This window comes from Kogia breviceps, chromosome 6 (genome assembly GCF_026419965.1).
Source record: "Kogia breviceps isolate mKogBre1 chromosome 6, mKogBre1 haplotype 1, whole genome shotgun sequence".
In the NCBI taxonomy this organism is placed as follows: domain Eukaryota; kingdom Metazoa; phylum Chordata; class Mammalia; order Artiodactyla; family Physeteridae; genus Kogia; species Kogia breviceps.
The window spans coordinates 86,964,032-86,978,726 of record NC_081315.1 but is presented as its reverse complement, the minus strand read 5'-3'; the positions used below and the strand labels follow the sequence as shown (position 1 = coordinate 86,978,726).

Sequence of the window (14,695 nt, the reverse complement as noted above, 5' to 3'; positions counted from 1 at the left end):
CTGAAAACATTTTATAATGGGTCTGTGTAAATTATACATATGTGAGTGAATACAGATATCATCCCTTTACTCTTAAAAAAAACTAGTTACCAATGTAATAAATGCCTACTTAAAAATCTAAAGTCGATTCTTTATTCTACTATTATGTCTGGAAGAGAATACCCAGCATTCTATCATAATCAATTTAATTCTGCTGTATAAATCATCATTCAGCCATTACTGGGCATTCAGGCATATGTCAGACTCTTTCTAAGCTGAGATAGAAAAAAGGTATATAAGACATCATCCTTGATCTTAAGGACCTTTTGCCTAATGCGCATGAGAAAGCTCATTCCTCTCATTCCTCTCTCTACATTACATAGGTTCCTTTCCTCCATTCTTTGAGAAGGAAATTACTCAGAGCACAAAGCCCTAGAATTCCCATGGCAAGAATCTGCATAGGTTTGCACTTATGGAGACTACAGAAAGGCAATATGAAAAGGAGTCAAGCTCAAAAGCATGCAGGAAGAAGGGATGCTGGAGTAGCCTAGGAAAGAATCTGAGTTGAGGCAGCAGGAAAAGAAACAATGTGGAGAACAGATTTAGAGATATTCAGAAGATAAAACTAATGGGACCTGGTGGGCTTTAAGGAAAGAGGAAGGGTCAAGAGGGTCTCTCAAGGTTTAGGCTTCAGTGTAGGGTAGATAGTATTGCTTCTGACCAAGATTTGGAATATAGGAGAATATACAGTTTAATGTAATGAGCTGGGCAGCAATGAGAGCTCCATTTTATCATGTTAATTTTGAGGTATCTTGGGCAAATCCAAGTTGAGAATCTAGCAGGAGCTATAAGAGTAGAGTTTCCAACAGAGTGAGAATCCCGTGCTTAAAAATGCGTATTGAATTCAAATGACAACCTCACTCAGGAACATCAGAGTGAAAGAGAGCTTAGGATATAATCCAAGGGAACACACATATTTTAGGAGCAGGCAAAGGAAAAGTAACCTGGAAAAGGATGACCAGAGTAATAAGAGCACATTAAGAGAAAGTGGTGTGTTGGAAGTTGTGGGAGGATGGAAAGTCACTGGGAGACAGATTGGTCAAGAGTGTCAAATACTGCAGAGAAGGCAGGTGAAGATAGGAACTGACCACACAGAAACTGAGAGGTAAAATACACTGGTAAATGTGGTGAAAATATTTTTACTGGAGGTGAGAGAAACGAAGACTGATTACAGGATGCTAATGATACACTAGGAAGTTAAAGAAATGAGGAAAACCTGTGCAGACCACTATGCTTGAAAGTATCTTGTCTATGAAAGGAAAAAGGAACAGAGAATGAGACATAAGAGAACAGTAAGTTTTCAGAAAGCTGGTGTTAACAGAATTATGCAAGTTTATATGCTGAACCAAATAAACCATAGTTGAATACAGTTGTCCCTCGGTATCTCGGATTGGTATCAGGACCACCCACAGATACCAAAATCCGAGGATGCTCAAATCCCTTGTATAAAATGGCCATAGTATCTCATATAACCCACACACATCCTCGTATACTTTAATTCATGTCTAGATTACTTTTAATACCTAATACAATAAAATGTTATGTAATAGTTGCTGGTACACACAAATTCAAATTTTGCTTTTTTCAACTTCCTATAAATTTTTTTTTCAAATATTTTTGATCCACACTTGTTTGATGTAGAACCGTGAATATGGAGGACCAACTGTATTTACACAGAGAGTGAATAAGTGACAGGGTGAGGATCCTGAGAAGAGAGGAAAGGAAGGGAACATATGTAGACAGAGCAGCCTTAAACAACACAAACGCTACCTCTTCCAATGAGACTGGAGAGGAGAAGAGGTTAGGAAAAAATACAAAGTCAAAGAGGATTAACTGATGCTTTTTATTGTTGCTATTGATGTAGGTGATTAGCTCATGAGGACATCTACCTCAGTGTGATGAGAAATGTGGCAGCACAGAGCTCTAGAAAAGTCTGAAGGGCTTGAAGCAGCTGTCCTGTCTTTGCTCTGAGGTGCTCTTTCTCTGCATTCTCTCAGTGAAACCTGTGCTCAACTCTATTCCTGCCCTTATCACACTCTATTGCAATTACTGTTTATATATTTGTGCAGGAAATGTCATGTCTTGTCTTACAGATCATTTTAATTCCCAGGACCAGCACAGTACCTGGTAGAGCTGAAAAGCCGAAGGAAAGTTGAGGTTGTAGCTAACTTTTTCCAAGACCTCCACAGTCGCATACCTAAGCTAGGGTCCATTCCCTCTACTCAGTTGGACAGCTGTCTTACCTCCCAAATACAAGGAGCTGTCAAGTAGTTTGTAAGGTATAAGTTCACAAGAAGAAAATCAGTCACAGTACTGGTTACTTTCATAAACTTCAATACACCTGGAAAATGCTTCTATATAAAAATTTTCATTGTAAGAGATACCAGATCTGGTGAACCAAGATTAGAGTACAGAGCAGATTGATATGAAAAATAGATCTTACAAAATATGACTGAGGAAAAAGGGACAAATCATACGAAGAGCAAGCGTGTTCAGGGTGCATTCTGAAACACATTCATCCAAAACCTAGAAATTTCAGCATTGTCTTTTTAAAATCCATACATGGGCCAGTAGGAACAAAAAAATGATTACATGCTTAAAAATCAATTTTTATATCTAAGTCATGCATAAGAGAAGTTTAGAACAATATTTCTAAATTTGATTTAAATGTAATAGTTTTCTGTTTTTATTTTTCATAGCCATTAGCTGGGACACAGTATATATGACACTAAAGAGCATTCAGTGCCAATCTGCCACCAAACAGTGATGAACATAACTTATCACTAATTACCTGCACACTTCTTACAGATGACAACACAGAGATTGATGGATGCCCAGTCAGGATTTGGGGCTTTACAATCTGCACAGCTCCTGTTGGACTCATTGAACCAAATCTTCTCAGCTACTTCATAATCAGAGAGAGTTTCTGCTATCGATTGCTGCACAGCTTCAATCCACTCCTGTTTCTCTTTTTCAGACTCGGCTGTAAAGCTGAAACAATGAACGTTTCTGCATTATCGATCTCCCTTGTAAAAGCCAATTAAGCAGTATGTTCAGTTTGCATATTCATTTCACTCATAAATTAAACAGCTGCTGAAAAATATGCCTTCCAGGCAGTTGGAGTCTTTTCTGTTAAAAATCATCTCATTCAGAAATCTATTTTTTTCCTTTAACTTTCCACATTGCTTATGACTTTGTTTACCTATCTTGAACCAAAATTAACATACACATTTGTCTGACCAGGATATAAAAATCACCTTGTTAGGTCAAAAGCTTAAAAGAGAAGTCATGCTTCCTAAGCAGTGGTTACATAATAATCAATAAGAGACTGGCAGAGTTTCAGGACTATTGGCTTATTTTGCCAAGAAAATATGCCATAGTCTGAAACTAAGTTATCAAAAACACCCACAAGAAATTTTGATTTTTTGTCTTAAAAATAGATTCTTGTTTTTAAAATAGAAGAATGTCCAGATGGCTTTAAGAAACTGAGAAATCAAAAAAGTTTTAAGTGATTACTATTCTAACAGAATTCTAACTCATTTTTAGCCATGTAATTCTTAGTGTTTATTGGGTGCCTGAGTGAAGGAATAAAACATTAAAACATCAGTTCACTCTTTCAAGAAATATTTACTGAGTACTTATAATGTGCCAGAAAATGTGCTACATACAGTGCTCCAAATTCAGTCAATGACCCACAAAATGATGCTTTCCACTGAAATTTTCTGTTCTGAAGAAGAAAATTCTTTGAGATACAATGAAAACAACAGAGGATTAACATTTTCTACATAATCTATAAAGAAATTGAGTGGCCTACATGGATTATATTTTTTGAATCACTTCATGGTTCCATCATCACTATAATATTTATAAATTCCTTAGTGGTTTCTGCTTCTCTATAGAGATTGGTCAGAGCCCATATGGTACAATGGAAAATAGATATTTGGTCTTAGTCCCTGGTTCCTGGTATATAGTTCCCCAAACCCTTGGAATACCCTGAATGATAAAAGTCCTTTATACGCTAATGAGATAGCTTGTGGCTGAAGGCTAGACAGCTTCAGGATGGGAGCTGGTCAGCAGAAGACCAAGATGTGACTAGAGACTTGGAACTTTCAACCAGCCCTACCCCGTGACCTCTGGGAAGGAGAGAGAGGCTGGTGGAGTTAATCACCAATGGCCCAGGATGTCATCAATCTTGCCTATGAAATGAAACCTCCATAAAATCCCCCAAACAACAGGGTTCGAAGAGCTTTCAGGGTGATGAACACATCGAGGTGCTGGGAGAGTGGTGCACCCAGAGAGTCATTACAGATTATTAACACATATTAAGAACACACATTAAGTTTTCTGTTTCATTGTCATAATAAAGCAATTACCAGAGTGCAATAATACAAGACATGTATCAAAATGCTAAGATATTTGATCATACGTGCTATGAGATCCATTAAATTCAGCAACATTTTGAGCTGAGGTTCCTTTTAGGAAATCATGGAGCAATTGTAATTAGGGAATGTTCTTAAAGGACAGACTGTATTTGGTTAGGCTAAAAGAGGGCAAAATAACCATACAGCTTAAAGACAATGTAATATCTCTATTTTATACCTTCAAAATAAAGTAATTTTTCACATATTTGTGGATCAAAAATCACCAAGCCTTCTAAGAAAAAGAGGTATTATGAAAAGAAACTACACAAATCTCATGAAATTAGTATCTTTCAGGTTGTATGATTATTCAAATCACTTTTGCAAGGTGTTATTATACTCTGGATAATAAATTACATGATATGAAAAAAACAATTTTTTTCTTTGTTTCAGGTGTACAGCAGAGTGATTCAGTTTTATATATATCTATATATTTTTTTCATATTCTTTTCCATTGTAAGTTATTACAAAATATTGAATATAGTTTCCTATGCTATACAGTAGGTACTTGAATATAGTTTCCTGTGCTATACAGTAGGTACTTGTTGTTTATCCATTCTATATAGTAGTGTGTATATGTTAATCCCAAATTCCTAATTTACCTCCCCACCATTCCCTTTGGTAACCATAAGTCTGTTTTCTATGTCTGTGAGTCTGTTTCTATTTTGTAAATAAGTTCATTTGTATCATTTTTCTAAGATTCCACATATAAGCAATATCATATGATATTTGTCTTTGTCTTCACTTAGTATGATAATCTCTAGGTCCATCTATGTTGCTGCAAATGGCAAGATTTCATTATTTTTATGGCTGAGTAATATTCCATTGTATATTTATATACCACATCTTCTTTACCCATTCATCTGTCCATGGACATTTAGGTTGCTTCCATGTCTTGGCTATTGTAAATAGTATTGCAGTGAACACTGGGGTGCATGTATCTTTTCAAATTAAGAGTTTTCTCCAGATATATGCCCAGGAGTGAGATTGTAGGATCATGTGGTAACTCTATTTTTAGTTTTTTAAGGAAACTCCATGCTCTTTTCCATAGTTGCTGCACCAATTTACATTCCCACAACAGTGCAGGAGGGTTCCCTTTTCTCCACACCCTCTCCAGCATTTATTATTTGTAGACTCTTTAATGATGACCATTCTGACTGGTGTGAGGTGATACCTCACTGTAGTTTTGATTTGTGTACCTCTAATAATCAGTGATATTGAGCATCTTTTCATGTGCCTATTGGCACATTTTTATATACTGGCTAATAAATTACACAATATGAAAAAGTAAGAACATAATTCTATTAAGTGTCCTATAAGAAGTAAAATCACCACTGGCAATCTAAAAGGGGATCACTCGAGCTTTCCTGTAGTAGTACAAACAAAACACGTTTAAATATAACTTACCTAAAACTCCTATAGGGAGTGATTATTTCAAAAGACTGTTTCACAGTTCGGTCCACTTGCTTTACATTTGCTACATTCATAGGAATTATGGTAATACCAAGTCCACTCTTAAAATCCTAGTTTGGAGAAAAACAAAAAATTATAAAGAAACAAAAATATGGATTTTGAAAGTACATTTGTATTCTCTAAAATTTAATAAATCTCATCAAATTTTACTACAACATATAAAGATGGAATTATTTCATTAAAAATGGATTGAGAATGGTTTTATTTTAGGTAGTCACTTTTTTTTTTTGTTTGTTTTTGTTTTTGTTTTTTGGGGGTTTTTTTGTGCTATGCGGGCCTCTCACTGTTGTGGCCTCTCCCGTTGCGGAGCACAGGCTCCGGACGCGCAGGCTCAGCAGCCATGGCTCACGGGCCCAGCCGCTCCGCGGCATGTGGGATCTTCCCGGACCGGGGCACGAACCCGTGTCCCCTGCATCGGCAGGCGGATTCTCAACCACTGCGCCACCAGGGAAGCCCTGTCACTTTTAATACATGGTAACATGATAGCATTTGAAGCTTGACAGGCTATTAATAAAGCAAGGGTCTTTTCACATGAAACATAAGTTGACTACGACATGGATCTTGAACTACATATGCCTTCCTGTTAACAGTTAGGCACTTTTTCACCTTTAGCCATTTAGTAAAGTGAACTAACAGTGAACTAACCCTTACCATGTTCCCAGCCATTTTCCAGTTGGGGGAGCCAGATGACACTGTGAGGTTGGTATAATTACTATTTAGATGAAAAGAAGGGAAAACCGAGGCTCAAAAAAGGTAAAGTGATGTGGAAAGTGCGGCTGGCTGTACATGGTAGAAAGGGACTGAAACTCAAGCCGTCTGACTGTTCAGTCTTTGTTCTGCTGTATGTTGTTACCTCTGCTCTGTCACATTATTTTCCTCATTTGCTCTCAACCAAGAGCATTACTTATATTACAATTTTATCTCATTTCCAATATTTCATTACTTTCTTCTTCCTTCAATTAGATTCTTTAAAAGCTCCTCTAATGCTATTTTCGTATGAAAACTGCCATTGATTCAGTACCTACAGCCACTATGTTCAGCTTGATCTACCAAAATTAGAAACTGTTCAAAAGGCTACAAAGTCTGCCTCCTAAAAGCATTAAAGTTTGCAATATATTATCTAGCCATAAGCGTTCTGGAATTTGATTTATCAAACCATCTCACACCTTATAAATATAATTAATCTGCACCTCGAAAAATGAATTATATATGCGAACAGGTTCAGATTAAATGTGCTCTGAATCCCTAAATTAAATTATGACTAGGAAAAAGTAGCCATACTGAAGAAGACTGCAAAAAAATATTGGTCCACTTTCAGCAAGGACACTTCTGGCAGAGACCGTGAAAGAAACAATTCACAGGTCTTTGTCTCTCCTGTTGTACAAGCTAAAAGCAAAAGTACTGTTTTCCTATCTCCCTTGCAGCTAGGAGTGAACATATGTCATACTTATGGTCAATAAAATATAAATAATTCCTGGCCTGGGGGGCAAGAGGAGGGGGGTGGAGAGACAAATCTTCGAAGAAAAGACTTTCATTCCTTGCCTTTCCATCTTCTCAGGAAACAACATCTAGAAGCACAAAGCCATTTTAGAATGTAAGCATCCTTGAGATGAAAAGCCCGAGGACAAATTCTTATACTGTAAGGATGCCAGAGTGAGGAAAAAAAAATAGGAAGAATCTTGTTCTCTGATGGCATTAGCAAGAGATTTGTTAAAACAAATCCCTGTCGATTTAAATAAACTATCCTTCAGGTTTTTGTCATCTGGCACTAATACATTCCTGATTGATAAAATAAGTGGAACAAAACAACATTATAACAAATTTCAACCATTCGTAGAGGGTTTCCATTCACAAACTGCAGAAAAGTTTCACTTCATATTTTTTTAAATGTACAAGTTTTTGGTTAGAATGAAGAAATGACCCATTTGTAAATTGAGTATGATTTTTTTTTGATGAAAGAACAATGGTTAATTTTGTTGGGAGAAACAGGCCAGAAATTGAGTCAGGAATATAAAAGATGCAGAGACATGCTAGGTGTTATGAAATACTTAGAAGGTGATATACTTCCACTGTGTATCATAAGCCCATCTAACAAAAAACAGTACTATATGGAGAGGGGAATCAAACTTTTCCAATCAGCCCCATTTTAATAAGTTTTAGCATATTGGTATAGAGTTCAACTTATAATTATCAAATTAAAGAAAACAGATTCTCAGTTATCTATACCAATGTTCCTGCTGGATAATGTAACCATTGGAGAAACTCCCAGGGCATGTGATTAGAAATTCAAACTCTCTTTTATATAAGAGAAAATAAAGTAGGGGTAGCCAGGTAAGATATTTTAGAAACTGCTTTCTGATGGCTCAGCTTGATATGGGAGTACCTCTAGAATAAAACAGTCAGGCTACATCTTCTTCAAACAATTCTCTGTGATGCAGCTTTTGACAAGACCTGGCTATCAGACTACCCCCACTTATTATTCTCTGATGGGGGCCTGGCCTGCAGGTACTGTGTGTTACTAAGGGCGGAGATACAGACTCAAACCATCAGACTAGCAGATGGTAAGACTGACAACCTTGGGTGGAAACTGATGAGCCTCATCAAGGCTCCAGCCTGAAGAGATGGTGCCTCATTTCGACAAGCAAGTCGTGAAGTATCTACATATAAAGCTGTGACTTCTGTTAAAAATAAAACAAGTGAGGGTTGGCTCAAGGCCCCAGATTTCTCCCAAGCAAGGCAAAGATGATTTTTTAGCCTGGAAAGAAACTGTAACCCATTTATCAGCTGCTTGCCATGGCCATATGGTTTTGAGTATTAGAGTATCCACTGAACTCATCGGCACAAATGGACTGTAAAATGTACAGCAGAGTAACGAAATAAATGTCAGTGCTCTTGAAAGCTATTAAATATGAGACTAAAAATATTTGTGGTGACATTAAGCCATCTTTTCACACAGTCTTTAGAACATGTTTAGGGCTTCCCTGGTGACGCAGTGGTTGAGAGTCCACCTGCCCGTGCAGGGGACCTGGGCTCGTGCCCCGGTCCGGGAAGATCCCACGTGCCACGGAGCGGCTGGGCCCGTGAGCCATGGCCGCTGGGCCTGCGCGTCCGGAGACTGTGCTCCACAGCGGGAGAGGCCACAACGGTGAGAGGCCCGCGTACCGCAAAAAAAAAAAAAAAAATTAAAAATAGAACATGTTTAGAACATATCTCATGCCTAGATGCTCATCAGAATTACTTGTGTTGATCTCTTCCTCCCACCCTGAGATTCTGATCCCATGAATCAGAGGGCTTGCCTAAGGATTTTCAGTTTAAAAAAGGCAAAACAAAACTACCACCATATGATTCCCATACATAGCAAATAATGAGAAACACTGAATTAGACAGCAGAACCAGTTGTAGAATCTAGACAGTATGAGTCTACAGCAGTTAAATATCAGGATACAAACATTTCTCTCTGCCTTCCACAGAGCAGAAGAAAAAGCATGCAGTCAGATTATACAAAAACCATTTGAAATTATTAAGACTAGTGGTTAAAAATAGGCTGGTCAGAACACAGTGACACTTTGGATTGTCAAGAACCTATTTGTCCTGGATTCCAACCCTTCTGCTAATGTCCAAAGGCTTTAAAAGCATTGGTCTTCATTAAGCATATACACTCCATAACTGATTTAATATCTGTTAGTGTAGTGCTCTGAAGCTTACAAGCAGCTATGAACTCTTATTTGATTTTCTTAACAATTCTGTGAAGAAGGCAGAGCAGATACAGCCATTTTTAAATGAAAAAATTTGTCCTGGCAAAACGTGTTTAGTAAGTACCTAGCAACTGCCAGAAATGTGAAAAGTCGTGGGTGTGCGCAAAAGCATAAGACAGGGTACTCACCTCGGGGAAGCTTATAGTCTAAGGAGGGAATAAGAGAGAATTGTAATAAGTGCAAAAAAAAAAAAAAAACCAACAACAACAATCCATGGCTGTAGGGTAAGCACTGAAACCAACCCAGAAAAGAGAGACCTGTGTTCGTATTTTTTCCAAAGGAGGTGACACTTGACTGGGCAAACAACAAAATCCAGACCAGCTTGATCAAGCGTACCTCTCTTGCTTCAGTTCACTTGTTTGCAAAATGGGGCTAACAGTAGTACCTACTGCATCAGTGTGTGAGGATTAACACATAAAAAATGCTTAGAATGCCTGGCGTAAAACATGCTATCTCCTCCCAGTTAACTAATTGTTATTATTATTGTTATTTTATACCTCTTGAATTTGAAGGCAACCGAACATATTACCTTTTAAAAAGTTAATTACAAGAAAATGCATGCTTAAAAATAACTAGCAGGCATATATAAATTTTGTAAAATGTAATGGAATGTGAGTGTTAAACTTTCAAGAAAATTAAAACTAAATTACCGATTAACTACAATCTGATTGTGAACACTATTCTCATTTTGAAAAATAGGCACCAGTCGGGAACATGCCAAACTTCAACCTTTAAAACCCTATAAACTGCATTGAAAAAAAACAATAGCATAGAAATTCAACAGGTAGAAATATATTGTTACAGAAACCATAAAGCTAAAAACAGATTCTGGAGTAAACTATATTTTACAGTTAATTTGCTGTCATACAATGTAGGATCTCAAAGAGCATGAATGGCCACACTTGGCAGAGCAGGTCTGATGTTGCAAAGGTGATTATGATGATGTGGGCACCAAGTGTCAGAACTGGGGGAGAATCTTGGCTGATCCATTTACTGGCTGTATGACTACTGGCAAGGTCCTTAATTCATCTAGACCTCCATTTCCTCATTTATGAAAAGATAGTACTATCTACCTTATATAGCATTGCTATAAAAACTGAATAAAGAAATACACATTGGGGGTCTGATACATCCAGACAGTCCCTGATTTGAGGGTTCTAAATACAGAATTTGTCTTCAATGAGAATATATCCATTTTATTTACCGTGACTGAAAGTATTCACACCAATGATTCCATATTAAACATTCAGATTAGAATTAATGGCAAATATTTACCACAACACTGAAATGGGTTATTTGTACAAATGCGTAGCAACAGAACCTGGCTCAAACTACCTTTTAAAACTACAAAGTGAAAGAGCAAAACAACAGTTTGATTCCTAAACAGAAAAATTAAAGAAGGGTTTGTTGACCCCAAATTCGCTGAAATCTCAAACCTATTTTTGGAAACACCAGATGCCAGGTTTCCATGCCAGGAATTTAAGAACTCGGTGCTTAGACATTTGTGGAAAACAGATGTGGCATTGTATGACATTGGCACCAGATTTCCAGGGGAACACCAGATGCAGAGTTTGGCCAGATATAGAACCAGAGAAACAGCAGGCCACCACCTCCATCCTGCTGCTTCTTTCTGTACCACACAAGCCAGAGCCCTATGAGGTCTATTTAAATTCTGTTAGTTTCATTCCCATGCCAGACATGAGGGAATGTTATGTTGGGGGAATGAGTCTCTTTCTATACCCCGATTTGAGAATGTTTAATCAAGTGAATGTAGTTAAAACCACAATGCCACAATTATCATTAAATGGATACACAAACCCACCAAGCAAGACATCTGGTTGTAATGAATTCCCTAATATTAACATGATATTCAAAAACTCATCAGGAAAAGATGGGAGACTGGCTGTCTGGACAACATAACAAATGGAAACCAAAGTCAATTATCTTAAATTCACCTCATATCTATTTGCCAAAATTCCATTCAAGTAGCAGTACCATATATATAACACTACATATATATACCTGAGGGTATGTTCATATTTCATTACCTATCTAAAATTTTAAAAATACTGGCTTATATACTACACCCACATCATTTCAAGATAAATAAATGTATAAAATAATTATTTTTCAGAATACAGAAAGTCTATTAGCTTTGAACTGGAAAAAAACACACAATTTATTTATATAAACAAAATTTCTATGCAACAAAAATTAACTGAAAAGGCTTCCCTGGTGGCACAGTGGTTAAGAATCTGCCTGCCAATGCAAGGGACAATGCAAGGTTCTAGCCCTGGCCCGGGAAGACCCCACATGCCGCGGAGCAAGTAAGCCCGTGCACCACAACTACTGAGTCTGAGCTCTAGAGCCAGCAAGCCACAACTACTGAGCCCACATGCCACAACTACTGAAGCCTGTGCACCTAGAACCTGTGCTCTGCAACAAGAGAAGCCACCGCAATGAGAAGCCCGCACACAGCAACGAAGACCCAACACAGCCAAAAATAAATAAATAAGTAAATAAAAATTAAAAGAAAAGTGAAAAATAAGCAACAGCTTAGAAAAACAGTTGCAGAAAATATGACATGAAGATAAATATCTATATTATATGAAGAGCTTAAAGAAATTGTCGGGAGTGACAATATAATTCCAGTAAATAAATAAGAAAAAATGAAAAGAGAATTCATAAAGAAGAAAATAATATTAAAAGAAAAATTTCTTTCAAATATAAACTCTCTAGTCATGAAAACAGCTGTAAATGACTATTAATTCAACCATTTCATTCTACAAATGTTTACTGAGTGTCAGCTACTTTCCTGGAACTCCTAAGGGCACAACAGTAAATAAAGTAAACAGTCACGGCCTTAATTTGGGAATATAAAAATAATAACACTTTTAAAGTTAAAATGAAACTGGTACCTATTCAGGTACCTAACAGGATTTTAAATATAAACAATTCTTTAGAAAAGGGTCATAGGAATTCTTGTCCAAAAAGCAAATCTAAAAGTACAAACAGAAGGCTCTCAGAAATCTCATTTATTTATCACAATGTGTTATCCCCATCAGAAGGTAAGATCCTTAAGAGCAGGGACCTTGTGGGTTACCAGTGAGCCCCTAGTGCCTGGAGCAGCACCCAGGAAGGAAGAGGTACCCCATAAACTTTTGTAAAACAGATGAATAAATAAATACAGAAACACAGTGAACTGTAATCAAACTCTATTCCACAACTCATCTTATACAAAGTTGAAGTAACAATGTGGAAAAACTATCAGAATTATAATATACTGCAGGCATATAAACATAAGCAGAAACAAGGAATAGAAGAAAATATGCAAAAATTAAACACATGGGGGCTTCCCTGGTGGCGCAGTGGTTGAGAGTCCGCCTGCCAATGCAGGGGACGCGGGTTCGTGCCCCGGTCCGGGAAGATCCCACATGCCGCGGAGCGGCTGGGCCTGTGAGCCATGGCCCCTGAGCCTGCGCGTCCGGAGCCTGTGCTCCGCAACGGGAGAGCTCACAGCAGTGAGAGGCCCGCGTACCGCAAAAGAAAAAGAAAAAAAAAAAAAAATCAAACACATGGGGGGTGGGCTGAGAGATGGTGTAATAATTTAAAGGGATAACATTTAATTTATATAATAGCACCACAGTGTTTTTCAACTGAGTAATTAGGTAAAGAATTTTAGTATCTATTTTTACTTTGCCATCTTCCCCTCTAACAAATGTTTTTACACACCTCTTCATAGTTCTTTTCTGCCTCTTATAGTCCATCTGGAAAAACAAAAAAACAAAAAACCCTAACATTCCCTAAGGCATTTCTCCTACTCAGAAGCTACTTCAAGTTAGTTTTAACAATCCGCTAATAAATGAAAGGGAAAGAAAGAGATTTTTAACAAGTAAATCTTTGAACTGAGCAACTGAGAAAATGAAAAGTCCATGTTAATTGCACAGAGTTTAGACCTGGCAGTGCACAGTTGAGGATGTGCAGATTGGCATCTTCCTTGCTGTTATCATGCCACTTTTCTTAAAAAATAAAGAATTTCAAAAATAAGACCATAGTTATGATAGTCTATTCTAATAGCTATTTTAACTTAGAAAATATAAGTTCTTGATTCCGTAGAAGGGACAGATCCAGAAAAAAATGAAAGAATTACCGCAAATATATCTGTACAGATGCTTGACATGGAATATTAAGGACACCTATTGGAAGTAGAGGAAAAGCACTAGAAAAGATAAACAGTAATCCACAAAGTTGGAGTAAATTTCCAGACATACACACAGAGTTAAAGGAACTTATGGGAAAAAAACATTTTCAAATTGTTTTTCAAACACTTTCCTGTATGCTGATTTTGCAAATGGAGTTTTAATTTTTCCAATAGATCATGCTCTGGTAACAAAAGTTTGTATGCAGAAAAAGGAATTAAGCAGTTATCATATAATTTATAAGCTGAAAAATTTAAATTTTATATAAAAATTGAGACTGTAGGAAAAAACCCCAAAACAGTAGCTATAGTTTAGAACCATACACAAGTTATTAGTAATAGTTCTTCAAAACAATTTAAAAAGGTATTACCACTAAAAAATGATTTTCTTAACTTTCCACTTAAACATTTGCACATTTCAAAGTGTCTGATCAGGAAAAAGACACACTTCCAAGTGAAAGTTAACCTCAAAAAGAGGTGTAGCAACCCCAAGATTAGGGATGATGAACTAAAAGCAGCACTCAGTGCTGTCACAGGAGATCTTTACACATTTTCCATCTCCAGAAATATCTCGTTTCTTTAGCTGGATGCTTATCATTTTTAAAGAAGAAAAACCCATAAAGCAGTGATTTACTGTGTGTGGTTTTTGCATCAGCAGTCACTGAGTCAACTGGGATGCTTTATAGGAATACAGATTCAAACCTCTGTCCCCAGAAATAAGTCAATGGGTCTGGAATGAGCCCAGATATCTGGAATTTTAACATGCAACTTAAATAATGGCCTTAGAGATAGTAATCCAACTCTCTTCTTCA

The 14,695-nt window shown here is 37.1% G+C and overlaps 1 protein-coding gene across 3 annotated transcripts in view; it reads right to left on the bottom strand.

Moving 5' to 3' along the window:
• The window catches only part of ARAP2 (ArfGAP with RhoGAP domain, ankyrin repeat and PH domain 2), a 206,655-nt gene that overhangs the window by 116,633 nt on the left and 75,327 nt on the right, over positions 1–14,695 (bottom strand). For all 3 annotated transcript variants that reach the window (XM_067036312.1, XM_067036311.1, XM_059065959.2), the window contains 2 exons: positions 5,865–5,980; positions 2,831–3,030 (listed from right to left, as the gene is read on the bottom strand). In XM_067036312.1, the coding sequence (XP_066892413.1) occupies positions 2,831–3,030; positions 5,865–5,980 (316 nt within the window). The remainder of the gene's footprint in view (positions 1–2,830; positions 3,031–5,864; positions 5,981–14,695) is intronic.